Genomic DNA, 23,658 nt, shown 5'->3' with positions numbered 1-23,658 from the left:
AGTGTTAGCACTCTAAGGTTTGTTGAAGCACGCTCAAGGAGCTTCGCCGTTATTTTTTTTAATGTTTTAAATATATCAAACTTATATTCAACAAGTAAATTATAATTAAATCTATTTTTATTAAAAACAGTCTTTGATTTTGCAGACATGCACTTTTGTTTTCTTATACCTGTTCTCCATTTTTCTTTAATGCAAGAAGGTTCTCGTTCAAATAACAAGAAAGTGACAAAAGTATTCTTAGACAACTCCTGCCTTTTAATGCTGAATGAAGGCAACATTTAAATACTCCATTAGTAAAGTTAGTAAACAGTAATTTCAGTAAAAATAGAAATGGCCAAATGCACACCAGAAATTATGAACACAAACACAATGCAAGTATTCTGCTTTCCAGTGACCTGAAAAGTAGCATCAAAACAACTAATAATCTGCTTTGCTTATTTGTTCATTACATGTAAATAGTCCAAAGGTTCAGATATGCCCTCATAATAAATAGAAAATGTGTCTTTTCTGAACTAAAGTAATTCAGTTTCAGTGCACCACAGGAGTAGCAGATCCCGTTTTATTCACTCTTACACATAACAGGAGTAGCAGCATGCTGAGCAGACACACAAGAGCTAGTCCTGTCTTCATCAAGTACTTTCACATAGCACAGCCCTGTATTATGAAAAGATGCTACCTTTGCTCTCAAAGCAACAGACCTATATTCATGTAGCTCACTGTTCAGATTAGAAGGGGATTCACTATCAAGGACAGTTTTTGCACTGTTTCCACCTAACCTTCTCTGTTTCTTTATTGTAAATGAGATCAAGAAAGATCATAGTTACTGGAGGAAAAGATCTTTGTCACTTCAAGGGTCTACAAATAATTTCAATACTAAGTATTGCTTACATGTTGTTTAATAAAAAAAATACTGAAGGAACATATAGGTTAAAAGACACATGATTAGAGCCCCACCTGGTGCTCAAAACAAAAATCAGTGTAGGCTGTTGGTTGTTTTTTCAGCATATATAATAGATATATCAAGTTTATTGTTGGAGCTATCCCTGGAAATTATCTGCTTATAAAGCTTCTGTAAGTGATCTACAAAGAACGTGCTTTGAAAATTACAGATCACTTGGTTTTTGGCCACCTTAAATTAGGAACTTCTCTAACTAGTTTTCTAACCAAAAAGTTTTGGAAAAATGTTTGCATAGCTAATACTACTTGCTGTATGTGCCCATGAAGAACAGGTTTATTGTAAAATGGAAATAAAGAGCTTTCACGTTTTAAGTCTGGTCATTAATTTTGAGGTCCTGCTTTGCAGTAGAAAATTTTCAAATGTAGCAACAAATTTTCAAGGCTCTGAAGGACTTAAAAATCAATTGGACTATGGGATATCTTCAGATAGTAGATTCTAAGCACTTAGTATCTCCAAAAAGTTTACGAGTCCTTGTTTTCTGTAACTTTTGTGTAACATGTACTTGGTACAGCACTGCTGGCTAAACACCTCATGTTTCAAAAGGTTTATGCCCCAAATCAAGGCAACAAAATTGACAAACCATTTTTAAAAAGAGAGCTCACCAGTCTGATAGAGGGTTCCTTGCTTAATCCTTCTGCTCTAAATTAGAGTTCATTTAACAAATTGTTGCATATTAATATTAGAACACAATACCAGAAAATACTTTCATCGTATACTTGGCAGACACGCTGCATCATCCTCCTTCCCTCCCCAGCATTTTAAATGCTAGAACAACACTGGTGTTCTAACAGTTTGGGGTGAAACTGGAAGTTAAAGACTTTTCAAGTACTATTTGAAAGGGGAAAAATTGTCTTATTCAATTTTATTTTCACCTCTGATGAGTTTCTAGAAGACAGTACAAGCTAGTGTCAAATTAGCATTTAAAGAGAATTTTGATTTTTATTATATGAGCACACATCCACTAGAAACTGGATTACAACCATTTTTCTTATACCAAGAGCAATTGGTCAGTGGATCATTTTATTTTTTGGAAGACTAATTTGAAATTCAATGTAGTCTCTCAAAAAAGAAAGGCTCAGAAGAACAACAAGTGCATATACTTCTAGTAACATGTGTACCTGCCTGTAAATATTTCAGATTTTAACCAGGAGCATTTTGAAGCAAAGACACTGGTGTCCGAGGACTCATTTTGCTTCCACATAAGAGGACACTTTCACCATTTTAATTCTACTTGGCTGAATGTGAGGTCATTTCCATTATGTCAATTATTTTATTCCTTTCTACATGTGCTTTCTTGATTGTATTGTACTCCTATAGAGTGATTTAAAAAAAAAGTCTTTTTTCTTGACCGTTTTACTTTTTTTTTTTTTTTTAAACTGGAGACCTATGAAAAGGGCTGTCCCTTCAATCAATATAATTTAAAAAATAATTCTATATTTTTAGCTGCAAATAACATTTTAAAATAATTTTAAAATCTTAAGTCCTGAGCTAGTAAAAATATCAGAAGAAATACAACCCACATTAGACTACAAAATTACTATCCTAAAACAACTTCAGGAGATGACTGAAGAAAAAAAATGGTATTTTTGCTTTGGAATTGGGATTTGAAGAGTAATTCTACAAGAATATTCCTATCATGCTTACACAAGAGTTAATAAAAAAACTAATAGAAATAACAAACAGAATTCTTAAATTGTATTAAAGTATCCAAATATGATAATGACCTTTTAAGAGGAAAAAAAGATTGCAGGTAGGATGTAACAAAAATTAATGGCCAAATTTATGAAAATATTTTTCATACAAGTAACTATTATTAGACTTGATGTGTGGAGAAGCAAAAAATTTAGCTTTAAAATATTCCTTTTTTTGTCAACAATAATTTACCCATTTTCATCACACAAGATTAGGAAATTACTTAAAATTAAATAGAGATACTAGTTAAGGCTGCGTGTATCTAAACAACCTCCACAAAACAAGCAATTCAGTAGACAGGTAGGTCCCCTTCTTAGCCTTCTCCACTGAGAGCTATAAGAGTCTAATTCTGGAACCTGAATCACTGTCTGCAGGTGAGCACACCTGTGATGGAAATTACTACCTACACATTATCTTGCTGACCTCAGTGTCAAGCAAGGACCCCAAGTATGGGCCTTGTCTCATCATTAGCACTGTGATTAAGGGAGTTTTGTGTCTTAACTGACTGCTTTTTTATTATGTCATGTATAGACCATGTACTGTATGGTATGCCGTATATGAGGAATTGTATATTGTTCTTGATTTTCCTCATGTCTGATTATACATTAGCCCCTGTGGAGACCACTGTGAGTAAAGATACACGATTTCTGGTATCCTAACTAGCCTGTAATAGTTTGAGTATTATAGAACAGCTTCTGTCCCTTCATACAGCTTGCTGATATCATGGCAGAGACGATGACCTTTAAATTCAATTTTTGGCAAACTATGTTTCCCAAATACCTTTTTGGGAAACTGAGTGTTCTCAATATAATTTTTTTTAATGTTTCTTAAAAATACATCTGCCATTTTGGATAGAAGTTTCAGAAAAGAGATAACATTAAAGGGTAATCAAATTAGCAATTCTCCATTCAAAATTGTTTAGAAAACTGTTTGCATAATCCCACATCTATCATCCCACAAATGTACACTAATGTTATGATCACATTATTATAAGCTTGGCTTTTTACCAACCTTGCCAGCAGCATTAAAAAAGTCATTGGCCTCTTGTAGCAGGGCTTTCCTTTCTTCCATATGGCAGCACACTTCTTCTTGCAACAGACAGATTTTCTGATTTGTGAGGTTTAGATGTTCTTTTTCTGTATAGTCCTCCGAAAGCAAAATCTTAAGTGCTTCAGCCTCTAATTGTTCCACAGTGGAGCTCCATTCCTGATAGGAAAAATTCCGCTTTAATCAACTACCAATAGGAAAACAATATACCTGCACAATGATCATACTAATACTTGAAAACATATATTGCATTTACAAGCCTGAAATTTATCACTGTTTGAAGCTATTTCTTCTAGGATGAATTTCTCAGCAAATTATGTTTTTTGTAACAGCTGTCAGTGGTGGCATCCTACATTCTTTTACAGAGTTTCACAGGCAAGATGGCCTGGACAACATAAAACCAAAAAAACTTTTATGACAAACATCCCCTTAAAACCAACTGTTCATCAAAGAATAAATTAAAATATTGCCTGGGTAATAGCTGCTTCCAGTAAGACAACTTTTGCTGAGAGCTGTCTGGCAATCAATTAAATCAGATGACTTCCCCTTTACAGTGAAGTGTGGTATCACCCCTGAAACTCTCAGTTGTACATTTGCCCTGATTTCCTGATGGACAAAAATACAAGTTCATTCAAAGCCTTACCTGATCTTGAACCTTCCTAGTGGTAGTGACAGACAGAAGGAAAGGTACTTTAGAAAGGAAGACCATAATTTGGAATTCAAGCCACAGTCGAAAACATTATTGACACTTAATTGAGGTAGGTCCTTTAAAACTGAGGTGCTTTAAAATGGATTCAGTTAAATCAGTACAAGTTTACATATACTTTGCATACATTGCACCAGTTGGAAGCATCTAATCAGAACTGATTGTCTATGTTGACTCCTATTTCTTTTTTCAACTACTCACACTGAACTGACTTGTGCTTCTAGTGTTCTGACCCAAATTATACATAAAATTTAGGGATTAAGCCTTCATGCACAAAACTTTTTTTTTTTTCCTAAACCTATGATAAATACTATTACAGTATTCAGTCCCATTATCTTTTTTAGGTTATGACTTAACCATATAGAAAAGAGTTTAATCATATGGAAAAGAGTTTTACTTTAAGAGTAATTTTACCTTTTCTTGTCTTACAACTACTGCTTTGGTTTTTAGTCATTTGATTTTGCTGCATTTTTATAAAGAAAATGATAAAATACCAAAACAGTTACATTATGTACTTTGACCCTGCTGTGTTTGTCCGTACTTAGAATTGGTGTCTTATCATGCTATTCAAAACAAAAGGAGCATCTGCTATTATCCTGCAATTTCCCATGCCTTAGGTAGCATCTTTCTTCCACATTTTCTGGTAATGAATTAAATGTATTTTGAAATAAGACAAACTTTAAAACATTCATTTAGCATTTCCTTCCACAGAATTGTATCAAATGTCTGGTAAATCAGACAGAAAAATATCTAAAAGTATGAGAGCAATTTTTCCATGCAAACTCTCTGAAGTGTGCACAAAGAAATTGCACGTTTTTCCAAGAAAACACTAATTCTGTATAAATATTCCTTAAGAACCTGAACCAAACACCTCTATTTTACTAGAGAAATAAAGAGAGATTAATCGGGGACACAATGAAAGCAATTTTTTTTTTAAATTATTTTCATTTTGTCTGTTACTGACAAATAGCTGTAGCAAACTCCTTATTTTTTTAATATTAATTTGAAACAAAAAATAATGACCACTTATGAATTCCAGATGCAATAATTTTCAGTCTGCACTTTTAATCAAGTGAAATCATACACTATATTCCTTAATGCACAACTCCCCTTTCACAAAATTCTTTCATTGTCTCTCTGACCTAAGTAATGTTGAGCAAGAATGATGCTTTTGAGGTTAATTATAGTCTAATGTGCTATATTTATTCCTGTTTACCTTAAGTGTCTATGTTGGAAATAGTACAGGATCTCTCTCCATACACACAACTTTAATTGACCTAGTTATGAGCAAATCATGTTAAATTGGACCCCTGACATACAATTGTATCGGCAGCACAATATCATCATCTTCCAGCACATGTGACTGGAACGAGTGGTACCAAATGTATTCTGTGGTCATATTCGAAAAAGCTTTGTTCACATTAAAACATATAGACATTAATGAGAATTAGAAAACAACATTACAGTTGGGAGCTTTTAACTGGGACTAATAAACTAAAAAAAGGCCAGGAAAGTGCAGTTGTATATGTGCATCCTCATTTTTTATGCTATTCATATCATAATTAAAAATATTTCATGCAAGAATGAAAAAGGCATATTTTAATGCAACAAAAAGGGAAATTTTCTAGAGTTAGCTTAGAAGCAGATAAAGAAAAACAGAAAAAAGTTCTGAATTGTTTCAGTGTATTGCAATGTGTAAATCATCATTACAGCAGGCAAGGCTAATTGTAAGAAAATGACTCAATTTGTAGAGTTGCAAGAAGATTTCACTGTAAAAACATTCACGAATCCATTGGGTATATATTACCCAATAGCAGTTCTCAAATAATCTTGAAGCAAAGGTTAAACTCTGTCTCTTTTATACTCAGCCAAACTTCTTTCATAACCTTTTTCACACACACATTAAAAACAAAATAAAACAACACAATTTATTGCAATAATTTATAGTTTTTTAAAAAAGTATGGAAATTACAACCTTTCACACTCTAAAAGTATTTTGATCTCTCTAAAAGCTATTTGATCACCACTCAAAACCAGTTCAACTTTCTATAAAATAGCTGGAGAATTTCTAGTATTTCCAGCTTTCTATTTGTAAGGAAAGATTTCTACACATAAAAAGCCTATACTTCCTGTCAATAAGGACATACAAACTCAGCAGAAAAATCCTTGTTCTTTCTGTACTTCAGCATTCAACATGTTAAATTTGTAACAGTCTGTTTGTCAGCACTAAAATACTTGTTACTCATTTCCCCTATAAAGAACACAAAGCCTATTATGACTTTGACTTTTTTATTTGACAAGAAATGTGCATGAATTCCTCTGACCTATTGAAGATGCAATGCACAGTATATGCCTATATTCAATGTGTCTCCTTAGCTTATATCATTATTCCTTTTTTTTTCCTCACAGTAGTAAGCCTTTTAAACATTTACTTTCACTGCTTTCACTATTCCATCTGGAAAAAAAAAAAAAAAGCTCTTCCTAGCTTATTTGATTGATCAGGTATTTTTCAAGAGGGTTACAACTGATGGATGAAATGTCAAAAAACATAGTTAATATCAGTGATGGTGATACTGAATTTTGCCATTAAGAACTATCCTGAAACATTGGTAGAGCATGCTATTACCTATGACGGCTATGACAGACTCAATAACCATGCAGATATATTATACAGGAAAGAAGTGCTCTCCAAATAATCCTTATTAAAAGGGGAACTGATTCCAGCACTCTTTACTCCTTTTCTTCATCTCTAAAGCTATTTGGCCACAAAGTGCTGCTAGGGGTTCTTTCCTACCACGCCAAGCAACCCACAGAACTGTGACAGAAAGTGCCAGCATAGTCCCACTGAAATATGAATTCCAGACATGAACTCAGAAAGAATTAGAATCACTCACCCTTCAATCTGTCTCTCCTCTATTCTCAATTCTTACCTGGAGTGGGAGTGTGTAGGGGTTCCATTTAATGTTTGCGAGGGTGGCATTGTACTGTTTTGTTTTATTTTTCCTTCGTTTATGAATCATTGTTTTTGCTCTTGATTATTGCACAAGATAGTGCTAACGTTCAATGGTTTCACCTCGCAACAAGGTCAAGAGAAGATACCAACTTAAGAATGTAATAAACCATTCTCCTATCTTCTGTCAGCCCAGTCACACAAATAAAAGTCTAAATCCTTTTTAGTCTTGCCTCTGAGCAATTTAAACAAATCATGTGCCCTGATAATCTTAATGCAAAAATACATGCAAGTAAATGAAAGTGTATTTTCTGTTTGAAACCGTTCACAACACAGTTTTAATACTTTCCATTATCTTACTCCCTATGGGAACACTTAACACTTGTCTATATGACAGCAACTTTTCACCACACTCTCAAAACTACAGTATACATATGAAATGTTACTTGAAAAGATGCATTTACACCACTGTAAGACCTAATACAGAAATCCCAAAATTGATTATTTTATCAGTCCTTATTGCTTCTGATAGAATGTTATTAGAAATTGTAGTGGCCATTCAGACAGTATGGGAAAGACACTAATCAAGATCTACCTTTATTATTGCAGTGGGGTAAATAAAATATTTTAAAGCTACTAATTGCTTTTTGGAAACATTCACAGTTTATGGAATCAGGGAACTAGACAGAAATGACAACAGACATCAGCTATGCTCTAAGCCATCACCAAGCCACAGAAAGCATGTAATTAATTAATTAGCCAAGTATTGTGTAAGGTCCTCCTCAGAGTTATGCCTGCACATAAACTGAAAAGTTCTTCACAACTGTTTTCATATTTGCTCACATGAACTGATAAAACAGTTATCTGTTTGATCTAATAAAACTTCTGAAGACTTCTGGAAACTACATTTCACTTTGAAATTAATGTAGAATATTAACAATTTACTTCTTACTTAGAATATAAGACACTAAAGGGATTCCTGAAGGGAGGGCAATTCTAACTGTAGTTTTTGTGTTACCAGAAAAATCTGATACTGTATTTTTCCTGTTGCTTAATAGATTGCTTTCAATATATATACAGCAAAAATTGGTGTCTACTTTTACCTTGAAGAATCAGAGGTAATAAAATTACTCAGTAAAATTGTAGAAGAGAAATTTTAAAGCACTAGTGCAGTTCATGGTCTTCTTAATAAAGAAACTTTTAGTTTCTGCTCCAAGATTTTCCAAACAAGATGGAATTGTACCACATTTATGTAATATTTTTTTGTGTGTGCTTCCTTTTTTTTTTCTTTTCTCCTGCTTTGCTTGTGCGAGCATTGCAGCAGAATTTAGCTCTTCATACACAAACTTCTCTAAATGAAGAAAATCTGTTTTCTGACATGCTGTATTTGTTTCTATAGGAATGGTCTTTGGATGAAAACAGGATGTGTGGTCATGTGAGTTATCCAAACACAACTGCTAGAAATGATATCATGATGAATTATCCTGACCCAGCAACAGCACTTACCTGATGAGAGCACAATTGAGCACCTAAAGAAATGTTCTAAACTATATGCAATTTACATTATAAAAATAAAATTTTTTGATATCAACATTTTCTTAGATACCATCTTGCTTTTATGAGTCATGATAAAAGATTTATTCTCTAGAAAACTGATATTCACATTGAAAATAAAATTTCAATTACTTTTGTACCCAATAAATAAATGGATATGCACCAGTTTCAACCACATATGCAGTTCAGTAACAATGGATTATGGTAGTAGTGGCTGGCTTTTTATATTCTATCAAAATTTTAATTTTGATACATTTTATTAAATTGTTTTTCTTTAATTTTTGCAATGTTGTTTAATACGTAAACTACCAGTCTAGAAAATTGCCACTAAATTGAAAAACTAATTAAACGGCATAAAGGATTACTCTTCTTTTGCCTTGTAAATAGCTTTTAAAGTTTTAAATGTGAAAAATACTGCCAAACATGGAGGTTTTTGTTAAAAGAAGTAAAAAGAAAAAAAATTCTAATTCAGACATAAATATATGCCACACGTACACATACCGAGTACCTACTCATATATTAAACTCATGAGTTCATGTTTTGATATTTATTTTTAAAGTTAGTTCACTATTCAATTATCATATTTCTTACTTTCACTTTGACTTCCATTTCTTTATGCTCTTGAAGTAACTCTTCATTTTCCAATAAAGACGAGCCTAGGTTTTGCTTGTGTACATAATCTCTAATGTTCTTCTTGTACCAAGATGTTACCTACATAAATAATATAAAGAATTCTCAGTCAATGAAAGACTTGAAAAATGTCTGTCCATTCTTTGAATATGTACAACACTGTTTCATCTATAAAAGCAGCCCTAATTTTCATTCTTTTCATTTTTCATTCCTAATGTTGATACTTTTATTCAAATGTTTGCATTTGTATTATTTTAAAGTTAATAAATACATAATGAAAGGATTGTGATCAAAATAAACACATACTGGAATATATATAACAAGACAGCTTTAATAGCTTTCAAAAGGAAAAAAAATCCTACATCTCACAGATGTAGACTTTAGCAAATATCTATAGCAAACACTTTCAGTAGTTAAACTATTGCAAACTGCACAGAATGACTTGCATTTATTTCTACTTGATTCATGTTAGGTACCTCTCACTTTCATGGTAAACAGCACATGGCAAGAATTCCTGAGTGAAGCTTTGCATTTTAAAATAGTAGTATCAAGTAGACTTCTTTCATTCTTTTCAAAGTCTGGAAAATCACCACCATAATTAAATCGTGAATAGCATACTCAGAATTACTTTGTACTGCAGGTACTATGTATTTTTAAAGCATGCTCCAGATTTTTTCCTATCTGCTCATGTAGAAGCTATTTTTAATAAATTTAAAGGATTCTAAGAATGAAAGAACCTTAAAACTGAAAATATTTCCAACACATCTAAAAAAAATAAAAAATAAACAAAAAAGGAGCAAATTATCAAATTATTCAACAGAGCTTGGAAGGTAAACAATTTATTTTGCTGCTAAGCCTTCAATTTCTTGAGCATATCCTCCAGATGTGTACTTACTGACGGAAGATTTTTTTTTTTTTCCTGGAAGCAGATTTTTCACAGAACGGGGGGAGAAAACAGGATGAAAAAGCTCTTCAATAAAAATAAAGGTATCAACTTACCATCATTGGCAAAACAGACTCAACATCAGGAAAACTCATTTAATTTGTTGCCAGTTTCAGATTTAGATGGTGAGAAACAATGACAAAAATGAAAACACTTTTTTCCCCCTCTTCACCATGCCAGCCTTTTCTCCAGGCTCAACCTCACTCCTTCAGTCCCAATTCTTCTGCATCTCTCCCCTCACAAAGCAGCACAGGGGGGCCAGGGAGTTATGGTCAGTACATAACAGCTCTTTGCTGCTTCTTCCTCCTCACACTTTTATCCTCCTCCAGCATGAGATCTCCAGGGGCTGCAGGTCCTGTCAGGACACCCTGCTCCAAAATGGGCTCTCTGCGGCTACTGTTCTGTCACAGATTACTCAATTGATACACCCTCTCCACAGTTTGGGTACCTACTCCCAGCTTGCTTCTCTCCGTGGGCTGCAGGTGTCCTTCTCAGAGACCTGTGGGACCACCTCCTCCTTCTCCTCCTCTTCTCCCTTCTTCACTGACCTTGGTGTTCACAGGGCTGTTCCTCACAGTTTTTTTCCCCACCCTCACTCTTCACCCCGCTGGTGTAGCCCTTTTTCCTTTCTTAACTGTGCTTTCACTGAGGCACCAACAGCTTCGCTAACGGAGAACTCAGCCAAGTCCCACCATGGCGCCCTTGGAACTTGCTGGAACCAGCTGTGTCTGGCACAGCGCCACCCCAGACTCTCCTCACCGAGGCTGCCCTGCAGCCACCGGCTTCCAGACCGGGGCGTGTGCACCCAAGTACACTTGTGAAACTGTGGGTATTTTAAGGAGGGGAATTCTTACACATGTTAATTCAAAGCTTATACACACATATGTTGTCCCATGCCATGCTGAAGCTCTTGTACAATCAGACTCTATGTGTGAGACTGAAAATGCAGTAGTGAAGGGAAATTAAGTAACACACTTTTCTTTATAAAAATTATTCACATCAGGAGAAACTTTGTTTTTCACTCCCTTTCTTCCAGTATGTATTAAAGCACACATGTATACACACCATAAATTAAGTCTGACACCTTAATTCAGGCAGTTTGAACTTGAGCAGCCTGTAAAATATATTCTGACATACTAATGCTAAACTGCAAGCATCATATTTTCATGTGGATGAGCTATTCTCAATTAATTACTGTATTCACAATTTATTGACTTTTGTTAAATACCATTTTTTTTAACTTATTTTTTACTTGCAGTGTCAATTGTGTGCATTTCTCTACCAACAGGTGATTTTCCCTAGCCATGAATTTATCCGTGTTTTCATAGTGCTTTTATCATTAGTGCATTTGAGTGGCTGATGCTTGAGTTACTACTTTGAGTTTCAAATAATATTTTTCTCATCAGGATCTGAAGACATCATCAATACAATCTGCAATACAGTACAGATCTAGGGGACATTTAAGTCCCTCTCTTCATAACCACACTACCTAAACCCTTCCCTAATCTTTAATGTATTCATCTTCACAATATTGCTAGTGAAGCATTCTTGTTTAATTTCATATATATATATATATATTAACTTCATAACAAATTAGGGCAGAAAGGGACCACAGACATTTTAAAAGAAAAATGCAGCACTTCAATTTAAAATTATCAAGTACAGACTTGTAAAGAAGAGGAGTAATAAAATGTAATGTGAGAAGGTGGGCAGGGAGGAAATATCACTACTGCAGCATCCAAGAACTTGTAACACCAAATTTGAGAAGTGCTATAACAGACTCTGGAAGTTAATAAATGAATAATGGCAGGAGGATGAGGTAACAACAACAACAGCAACAAAATACTAAATGTGATGTATACCAGTCAAGAAAAGCATTTCAAGTCCATGTATATTGCAGCAGTCCTTCTCATTTGTGAAGTTTCTCATTTGTGAAGTTTCTTATTTGTGTACACAGAAACATTGTGTACTTTTTCTTTGTCTTTTTTTTTTTTTTTAAGGACTTTCTGTTTAGACAACATTCCCAAATGCAGAAATTATTTAGAATATTAACTCATAAGAGTAATAATTTCAGCTTTGAAGGGAATGTTTGCAACTGTGAAATATTAAGACCAAATAACCCATGTAGGTGCATGATACTTTACTAAGAATGCCTATATTCTCTGGAAAGATTATGTCTCACCAACAATGGGGTTCATTTGACAGGATGTCAGAAATTCATTTTGTTTCAAGGTGTTAGGTTTTTTGGTTCTTTGTAGAATCAAAGTCTGGGAACCATATGAAATTTGCATGCATATATAAGAATAGTAAGAGAAACTAAATTACCATTTTAAGAAAAAAACAGCACTGGGGATCAGACATTTGGAAATACAAAAGGGGAGAAGTCTTGACCATAAGAAAGACAATGGCAGAACTACAGCTAAATTCACTGGTGCCGTGATTTTGCCATGACAAGTAGCTAGCAGAGAAGTAGCCTTAATTTGAACTGATTATAGAATTTTGAATAACTTAACTATATTCAGGTCTACATGACAGCACTCATCGTAAAATGTAATTTTTGATATTTATGAAAAATGGCTTTTGCAGAATGTGCTGGAATTAAATGTGAAGTCTAAAGTTCACAGATGAACTTCATACATCTTAATGATTCAAATAATTCTAAGCATTAAATGACAATGGTTATATTTGCCTCCAAACTGTCCAAGCTAAACTTGGTGCTTTCATTCTAGCTACTGAAGCAGCACTATGCTGGGCACAGCTATCAGAAAAAATCAGCAAAGAGCACACCACCAACAGATGTAGGCCAAGCTTAGATAATTCTCTACAGCAGTGTTGGTGCATTAGCTACTGCTGCAGATTTCTTCTCATGTATGTGCACATACATGTATGTATTTCCGGATCCTAATTACTAGATGTTAGAATGCAAATATCCATTTTTCATAACAGAAATTTGGTTTCAAGTAAAGAAACAGCAGAACCTTTCTATATTCTGACATATATAAATACTTGTAGTCAAGATCATAAACCTATTTATTATGCAAAGATTAAAAGGGAAGAACACCCTGAATAATTCACCAAGATACCTTACTTTTTTTTTTTTTTTTTTTTTTAGTTAGTTAAACTGTATTTAATGAAAACAAAATAAAAAAGAAGCTGTGACTTACACCAAGATAGTTTATTTCCTATATATCTGTCTGGGTAACCAATGTAGGTGTACTCACCTGTACTCTGAATTTTACTCAGCTCTTATGTCTGCCCTTGATGCTACCAAGGACCAGAAATAATTTTAATTGTCTTATATATGCATGATTGGGTCGATTGAAAAAAATTACATTCATAAATCTACTTCCAAAGATAATTAATTATGCACAAAATAGTATAATCTGCCTTTGATTTTCATTAATGAGATTATCAGAAAATAGTATGCTGACACTTCCAAAAAAGAAGGTTACACACCCTTCTCTAAAGGTATAATAAGTACACTTACACATATGAAAATACTGATAAAGAAACATGTTGCAATCATCTTATCATCACGTTCCAATTAGAGATCAAAGGAAGGTGCTGCATTTTAGTTCTTCAGAACCCAGCTAATACGTAGCAAACTTTACAGCCTTCTGTTTTGTTTTTGTTTTAATACAGACCTCTGCATTAGGCACAAATAATTGTGCATAGCAAAACACAGGAGCAAAAATCCACTCATATCCTGCACACAAGAGTTCATCTCCAGTACACCACTTTCTCTGTATCTCCTGAACTCTCATTAACATCAATGGGAGTTCAATATGCTCTTCTTACATATGTAGCAACATTTGACATCAATAGGAGTTCAGTCCTATACAGAGACTAAAATATTAGATTTCAGATCTGCTGAGAGGCTTTGAGAATTGAATTTGTCAGCGCAGAAATATATGCATAATGTCTTAGAGACCAGAGGGAGACATTTTACATAAAGTCTCTAAAAGTTAATTTTCCAGTGTTTGTATTTAAATATGAATATATTACTTGTGCAAGATGCAGACATTATACTAGGCTTGATTGGTAATGAATCATGATTGAATGGCTAAACACAAGTATATTCCAAAAAGCATGATTCTAAAAACTATTTGAATTTGTCACTCCTTGTGTATACCAGCCTCGAACTGGATGCAGGTATGAGCTAACAGGTAGTTAAATACTAGCCCCTCTTTCCAGATAACCAGAAAACTTGCCAGTAGATAACTGTTTTTATTCTTACTCTTTGTGATACGAGCACCTACCTGAAAGGAAAAGGAAGCATACACACACGACTCACTGCACAGTATTTTCAATTATGCCTAAATTAGGGTCAGTCTGGTTGCTCCCAAATACCTATCTGGTTATCTACCTGCTGTTTGGTTACTCCCAAGTATTTAGCCCTTGCATGATGAGGACATGTAGAAATATTTGGCAAATGTCATGAAATTGTGTGGGCTTTACCATCTCAGGCAATGTGAATTGTTTTTGAAAAGTGTGCTTGAGTCAAAAAAAAAAAAAAACACCCTGCACATATTTATCTCTTACTCTTCAATAGCAAAAATGCTTCCATTTGAGTGTTCCTCTGTATTTGAATACTATGGGACAACACAGGGATTATGAGGTAGTTGTATTTATACCTAACACTTTTTAATGCAAAGGATTTTTTTTTTAATCCTAGATGAAAAACAACATGGAGTTAGACTGATACTGAAAGTTCAATTCTTGCTGTTGTAAATTTATTAGAATTCACTAAACTTAAGATCTTTCTTTTATGCGATAGCTATGTGGTAATACTGAGAAAAAAAAGAAAAAAGAAAAAGAAAAAAAGCCATGAAAAACAGTAACAGCAATATGCATCTCTAAGCAGGCACTAGATATTTTTTAATGATTTGCATAGAAATGGATAAAGCCTCCTATATTGTCATTCATTTTTCATTATTTCCATGTAAGCATATAAGATCAAGGGCTTTTTTCAGCTATTTTATAATTAGATATTGAGATTAGGGCACTTGCATAAAGACCACACTATTTTTATCTGTTCTATCTAATCATTAAATAATTCTTGCTCTGTTTCTCGCAGCTACTGATATTGAGTGCTCCAGAAATAAGGCTTTCAGTTTGCTTGTGTACCGTAACAATTATGTTGTCTCTATGCAAAACTGCAAGTAGTTTTGTTTGTTGAGTAAGGTGCTTCTCAGCTTAAGCAACCTCACAGGCAAAGCAGGTGCCTACAGAATGGATTATGGTTCATAGGATGGCGTTTTCCACTGAGATAATGGGGAACTATTTTGGAGGCAAGGAATGAATACAGAGGCATTACAATCAGAACTGTACTGTTTGTGGTCCATACAAAATTTTAACCTATTAACAAAACACTTAAAATAACTCAGCTTTAATCTTATTAGACTTTGGCAGTTAAATTTGCATATGTTCCCCCTTCTCAGAGCACGCTTACTATCCAAAGACATGGCGGCAGAGCAGGACTCTCCCTGTATCTTTTCTCTGGTAGTCTGTGGTGTCTCTCAATGAAAATGACAGGCAAGAGTCTGCTGTTGCAGAAGTTTATCAAATAATGCACACCACAAACAGAGAAAAGTTATCTGATCTGAACACTGGGAGACGAAGAGTGAAAAGGAAAAGGGCAGTAGGACTGGAAAGAGGAAAAGAAAGAGTAAGATTCAGATATACCTAGGCTTTGAAAGGAAGGTACAAAAGCAAGATGTATTTGAGAGATTCAATAAGAGATGGGAGCTAAGCTGGGAGAAAGAAGAAAAAGAGATTGCAGGCATGGAAAACCTTTAAACAATATAGAAACCTAAAGACTTTTGATTTGACTCCAAGAACACAATAATCAGTCAGCCTTTCAGTCACACCAATTTGCTAACTACACTATATCTTCTCTTTAACTGGCTAGTCCAAAAACAGCCTTCTGCAGCTATCATTGCTATTATCAGTTGCTGTTATAGCTCATTTAGCTAGAGATGATTTAGCTAGCTGTGCTGGGAATCTGATTTGAAGGGAATCTAGTTTGGTTTGAAGCACCACATTTGATAACTCAGAGAAGGATATATTTTTCAGAAATAATACAGAAGAAACTTACGCTATGGAAATACTGCTTTGAAGGCATTAAACATATTAAAATAAATTATGAGGATGTTATATATGAAGTCAAATATTCAAGTTAGGATCTCATAGAGAAAAAAAAAAAGAGCCAGGGATGTTACCCTAATAAATATACTTAAGCTCCTTTTCTATAATAGTTTACTGTGAAACAGTCCTTGATTTTTTTTTGTTTTATTTTATTTTTTTTTAAACTGTGGTTTGCCGTACTATTATGTCTTACCTTGTTCTCTTGTTGATGCCACAAACAAATTTGCAGAACCTGCTCCAGTCCTTGGCGCTGATGTTTAAGAAATCTGTCCAGTTGCCGCCGCCTGTCTTGTAGCAGTTCAAGGAGATTGTCAATTTTCAAGCAGCTGCTATGGGCTCCCTGAATCAGCTCAGGATTTGCATTTAGCCCCTCACGTTTGAATCCTTCTATAAATTCAGTTAGCTCTTGGCTTTTGTTTAGAAGTGTAAGCGACTTTTCCAAGAGCTCTGTAAGAAAAGAATTTCGCAAGGAAAAAATAATAATTTGTAAATCTAACAGCATTTTTCAAATGTTACTCAAATATTTTTAAAATGGCATACCTATTAACATGCACAAGCATAATACATTTTCATTTAACACAAGAAAAACTGCTAGAGAGTTAAATTCTTTCAGCAGCATATTAAAAAAAAAAAAAGGAACATTTTCATATTTGTTCTGAGATGTTTTTCAAAAAATTATTCAGGGGAAAAGGAAAACTATCCAAGGAGCCAGAACACACACACACCGCCAGGAGCAGAATATTGTTTGTACCTTTTGTGTGATGCTCTTGTTGCAGAAGGAGTTCTCTCAAAGTGTCAATATTGTCGAATTCTTGAGCATTTTTTAAGAAATCTTCAACTTGGTCAATTTTAACAGCAAACTGCATTAGGAAAACAAAGGGTGGGAGGAAATGCAATATAACTGTCTTTTACAGAACTCAATCCTAATTTCCGTATTATAGGGCAAAATCGTTAGAATTTGTAAGTTCTTGGAAAAAAGCATTCTTAATGACTGATAAATACAGGTTCTCAGTGCATCTTCTTTTGAGATTCTCATTGATTAAGAGGACCCAAAATTCAGTTGTAATGCTCTGAAACTACAGTTTCGGTTGATGTCAATCATCTTTTCAATATTGTCTTCAAACACACTGCAAATATATAGTCTTACGGAAAAATCTGTTAATTTTAAAACTTTCAGTAAAATCTCATTTAACAGGAATTAAGCATTTAACTTAGATCTCCTTCCCAGAAATTATTTCCTGTGTTACCCAGAAATTATTTCCCATGTTAATATGTTGATGGAAAGAAACATTTGAGGGAAACATCAGACAGATACAATCTTCAAAGCAATATTTTGAAGGTAGTAATAAGTAGAAAATTTAAGCTAATATTATGGTAAACATTAATTGCCTATACTGGGAAGCAGCATCTCTGTAATGAAGACTAAAGTTAGGTTACTCCTTACAAATCATTTTGCCATAGGTTCCATATTTTAAATATTGAAACATGCTATGTTTCTTGGAGCAGGTCTGGTAATCTGCTAAGACTGTTAAAAATAGGATTGAAATTCTTTGACTTGCACCTTTGTAGGCACAACTCATGTATGAGTACCTCAGACAGAGTCTAGGCACATATAATGTATCTTAGCTAATCTTTATTAATTCTATTGCTTCATTTCAAGAATGAAGAAACAAGTAGAGTTCATATTTGCATTTCAGTGTAATAAAAGACGTTGAAACCCATGATGAAATTAAGGAAGATGAAAAACTGTCTGCTTTTTCTCCCTTTTCTATTTTTCCAGATTTCCTTCCCTCTTGCTCTAAAAGAAATGTATTAGTTATCAACATTTGGGATTTGATTTCTGATTTTCATTAAAGAGAATTCTTGAGATAATGTTTGTGTTCTACCACAATAAAACAAAGATTTCCATAATCACTGGTTGTCATATAAAGAAAAGCCTTTCCATAAGAAGTTTCGGTTATTCCTATTTAAATCAATATTGTTGTTTTTTTTTCTTTCCATCTGTACATAACAGATATGATCTGTGCTACGATTCAGCTGCTGCCTTGTGCTTTAATGATATAAGCCTGTTGCTTGAACAATTCGACTACCCCTTAAAGGATTTAATTTGCACTAGGTCAACATTTTGTGGTACAGAATTTATCATATAGAATATGATCAGAATCATATTGTTATGATAGAATCATATCAGAATTTATTTACCGACTTTGTACTCATTTCTTCATATAATACACACGGCCAGGACACAACAATTAGTAGTCTGTTGATCATACAGATCCTTCATTGGAGCTCTTGGGACAGTTAGCATTTGAATGGTTGCTTTGGTAATTTATATGTAACCCTTAGCCATTGTAGAAGGAAATTTATCAAGGTGAATTATTAAACAATTATTATAAATTCCAGAGATTATAGGAAAATTGAAGGCAGGGAGCTACAGAAATTATCACCACTTTGACAAGTTCGGGTAAGAGATACAGAGAAATGAATAAGCAGGGGAAAGAACAACATTCTGAAATCTGTCTTCTGGAATCACACAAATATCTTTTTGTGTATTTCTGCACATGGAAGTCTTGAGTAAAGGCCTGGAAAGTTAGATTAAGGTTTAGTTTGCAAGCATAATTACAATGACTGTAAGTATATTATAGTGTAAAACCTTCTGTGGCCAATCATTAATAATCGTTAGCGAAGACATCTGAGAATTCAGCTGTTCCAGTGCCAAATTTGAATCACAATGAATGAAACAAACTCTGGAGAATGTCCACAGCCACTGAATTATGCATTTTAGGTTTTGGCCCAGTTCCATTTTTCACTGTCACTTTTCTGTCAAGTACAAATCTTGGAGAAATCATGACTAAGATTTTTCTTTTTTTTTTTTTTTTTTAAGTCTATGTGATTTTTGTTCCATTTCATCCTGAACTACAAAGTAGGAGGAAAAGAAAGGATACATCAAGAGATTATTATTTTCTTAATCACTTCAACCCTTAGGAATGCAATAAACCATTAACATGTATAACAGAGTAAAAATACAATGGAAAGAGTTTCTGTAAGACGTTTCCAATCAAGAGACATTTGATTTAAAAACAAACCTCCAGAGCATTTTCAAAGAACACTGAAGTAAGTTCCAGAAGTGCCTGTCGCTTCTCTAACATAATGATGAGGGCATCCCATGCATCTCCGAGTGTCTCTGCCATGGCATCATACACCTGACTCTTGTCTTTGTTCTCCTCTGCAGCCCTGTCTGCTTCATGCAGCAGGTCCCACACTTGGTCTTCCAAAGCCTGAGAAGAAAAAGATAAAGAATTCTGTAAACAGAACCCAAAATGCAGTGCTGATATTGGCATCAGGATACTTTTTCAGTCGGTCTGAAACTATCCAAAATCTCTCATTCATGCTCGATTTCCAGCTCCTAAAGATATGAGTGTAGCTGTTAATGATTGTTTCATTGTGAACTTCTGAATTACTTCTGCTCTTAAGAGGGGACATTTTTATGAAATTTCATATGAAAACAAGTGTTAAGGGTATTTATCATTCTCTCTCTAAAATTTAGACTCATTTACTTTTACATCTGCTTAAGCACAGGAATATTCCTGGAAGTAGTAGCAGTACAAATATTTTGGATCTTCTTCCATATGCCATCATGCTCTACTGATATTAAAAGGGAAAGAAAAAAAAAATCAAAGCTTTAAAAATTTATCTTGTAACTTACTAATAAGTCTGTGTTTACTTCAATGCTATCCAGAAAAGAGTAGTTTGAACACATGCATGCATTCTCCAGAAAACACCAAATACATGCAATGTTTCAAGGATCAGCTTACTGCATATTGCCAAGGCTGGCCACCAAATAATCTATATTCTCTGGTCAAAACAATCATTCTATTGTGTTTCATTCCCTTTGCTAATTTCACCATGACAAAGGTAACTGCTGGGCCATTTCCAGCTTATATTAAAATGTTTAGTATCAAGAAGATTGATTAATGTTTGTTGTATTTTAATTTTTTTCTATCTCAGGTCTTCATCATAGACATGACTTAATAAAGTGTCAATTTCTGCTGTTATTACAAGTGCTATCACATGAATTTGTAATGGGGAAAGAAATCTATATTAGGCAGATTAAAATCCATGATAAATCACCCTCATGACAGACTAATGAAGACTAAGAAATGGGAAAACTCAAAAATCTCTTGACAGTTCAAACTGTCAGCTTGAAGAGGCTCATCACCTGCTTCTAAGAGCAGTACTGTAAGAGTGGTATAAAAATATGGATTTTTTATTCTTTTACTGAAAAAAAAAGAAATTAACTTACCTTCACACACTGATAACTAAGAAAAAAAAGAATCTAGATAATTTTTGTTGGCTTTACCCAAAATTTGATATATGAAAGATGCATCTGTCATATCATAAGTGGCAAAATGGGCACCAAGCAAACCTTCCTTTTTCTGAAGTACGTGGAAAAGTCATTATTAGCAGCAGCATGAATGGCACTAATGAAATTAAGTACACTTACTGTTTGGTGAGAAACCCATGATAAAGAGCACCTAATAAAAACCCAGCGTTTTAGAGAAAAATACAAATGTTCCATTTTATTTTCTGAATACCAGGAAGGGGAAATACTGTTTTCTAATGTCTCAGTGAAACTAGCTCTTATTGTTCTGCTGAATCCCTTTCCTAATAGCCTCATAGGACAAGATCAAATCCTCCAGATCCCGTATTTAAGTATATAATATATATAAATAATATATATAATAATATATAGTATATATAACAATACATACAAATATCTAAAAATAATAAATATATAACAACATATATAATGAATGATATATATATATATAAATCCCCCAGATGCTACCTATCCCGTATTTAAGTATATTATATATAATAAAGGGTATATAATATATAATAAAGGGTAATTGGATCTCTTTATGCTTTCAGTACAATTTGAATTTTAATTCATAAACTAAAATTAAATTTAGTCTTAAAAAAAAATAGTGTGTGAAATGGAGTTATGTGGCAGGTGTTGCCAGCTCCATGCTCCATGCACAGCAGATGAAATGTTTTTCAGACAATGTATATTATTAAGAGAAGTGAAGAAAAATGTTTCCTTGGCTCTGGGGCCAAGGAAGTGCTTTGCTTTAACCTTTGTATAGCATGTTTAAGAAATATTTGAAAACTGTCAAAGACAGTACAGCAATGAGCGTGGGGTAAGGAAGAACAATATGTTTTACAGGTAAAATGGCTTACAGTTAGGTCTTCTAATGTTCAATTCACTCAGAGTTTAACTTAAATAGCTCTCTAAAAATATACAACAGTTTTTCCCAAGCCAAAAATGTTCTGAATAATAATAATAATAGTAATAATAACAACAACAACAATAATTATAATAGAAGTTGTGTAGTGAATCACATCTTAGCCTTCCTAACCAAAAACATACATTGTTCATTTCTGTTTTTCTTGAGACAGCAAAACTTCATGCTAGATTAAAAAAGCATCGAGGGTTGCATGAGCAGGCAGAATGAAGCACTCCATTCCTATACTGACAACTCCAGAACACTGCTAAAACAGCAATGGCAGAGTCATTTGGATAACCCATGCAAGGTTGTTCCTGGGCATCTCTTTTACAGATATAAACTGCTGTAGTAGAATCTGCACAAATAATCATTTTTCCAGCACAAATGTGGTGGCATTTGTTAGGAGGATAGTTTGTGAATCTCTCAACCGAGCAACAATTATGGAATGCTATATCATCAAATACTTTCAATTCAGTATTGCTTATGTGAGCTAAATCAATTGATGAATAAAAATAAAACTTTTTTTTTTATTATTAAATCCCATCATAGTTATTGTGACCATTTACAGAAATGTACAATTTAGAGTTTGACCATGATAGCTGAAAAATCACTGTTTGCATGTATAGCTTTATGGTCCATACATGCTTTTTTCAGCCTTACAAGTAGTATTTTTATTTTGCAGAACATAGCCAAATAACAATGTTTAGTAAGATATGCAAATCCATTCTTCTTCCTCTACCTCCCAATATTTGCATTGACCCTTACGGTGGAAGGAAATCAGCTCCTGCTTTTCCACTTTTATCTAAAGAAGCTAGAATAATCTAATGCCTTGAAGCATTGTGATCTGCTCTGTTCATTAGGTTTATTTATTTTATTGAAAGATTTCAGACTAGAACCTGCACTGAAAAAAAAAAAAAAAGGCAAAACAGCAATGGGCAGATGGAATTTATGGTGCCTTTTGACAGGCTATTTTGAAGAAAAGAGGAAAAAAGGCAACGTTTAATTGTGTCTGGGCCATAGAAAAAACATATTGGTAGTCCCTGCTGAGGAAATTCAGAACATTTCCACACATCCTTGGAAAGGTTTTGTCCTTTAGGAAACGCCCTCTCCCATCAGACTTACAACTATTCCCAGGATCTGAATTTACTTCATCAGGAGTAGCTATGACTCTAAACTGAATTTAATCACAAGTGTTTTTTCCACACTCAGTTAATATCAATTAAACCACTTTCATACTCATGATAGATATTTGAATCATCAGAGAAATATACGGAAAAGCTAGTTCATGAAACATGTAAAGAAAGATTTTAAACATTTTTATCTTATTGAGTATCTGTAATTTTGCCACTAAAATACTCCATCTCCAAGATAAGATATTGACAGCCTCTGTCAATTAGATCAGGTTACACAAGAACTTATTGAATGAAGTCTTGAACATCAATAATGGAAATTTCAAAAGCTCTTCAGGCAATCTGTTCTAGTATTTGACTATCTTTCACAGACAAACGTTTTTTCCCTAATATCTAATCAGAATTACCTTTTCTTTTTTTCCCCTCCAAATTGGATTTTCTGTGCTAGAAGCAATCTTAGTAGGAAGAAAAAAAGTGTAAAAAAGTGTGCTTTTTTTTTTTCCAATTTCCAGAATTTTTTCCATTCAAAAAATTGACTCATAGAAAGCAAAAATATTTCACAGTAACCTGAATTTTGATGAGGGCTGTTTTATTTTTGTTTGGGGGAGGTATT

The 23,658-nt window shown here is 33.8% G+C and overlaps 1 protein-coding gene across 4 annotated transcripts in view; it reads right to left on the bottom strand.

Moving 5' to 3' along the window:
• Positions 1-23,658, bottom strand: part of CCDC141 (coiled-coil domain containing 141) — an 84,072-nt gene that overhangs the window by 46,542 nt on the left and 13,872 nt on the right. For 2 of the 4 annotated variants that reach the window (XM_040561822.1, XM_040561824.1), the window contains 5 exons: positions 19,714-19,905; positions 17,379-17,487; positions 16,821-17,074; positions 9,499-9,618; positions 3,662-3,856 (listed from right to left, as the gene is read on the bottom strand). In XM_040561822.1, coding sequence (XP_040417756.1) covers positions 3,662-3,856; positions 9,499-9,618; positions 16,821-17,074; positions 17,379-17,487; positions 19,714-19,905 — 870 coding nt within the window. Of the gene's footprint in view, positions 1-3,661; positions 3,857-9,498; positions 9,619-10,536; positions 11,208-16,820; positions 17,075-17,378; positions 17,488-19,713; positions 19,906-23,658 lie in introns of those variants that run through there. The other 2 variants (XM_040561825.1, XM_040561826.1) reach the window with 2 other exon arrangements.

This window comes from Cygnus olor, chromosome 6 (genome assembly GCF_009769625.2).
Source record: "Cygnus olor isolate bCygOlo1 chromosome 6, bCygOlo1.pri.v2, whole genome shotgun sequence".
NCBI classification, from domain to species: Eukaryota; Metazoa; Chordata; class Aves; order Anseriformes; family Anatidae; genus Cygnus; species Cygnus olor.
This window is presented reverse-complemented; position numbering and strand designations above follow the sequence as displayed.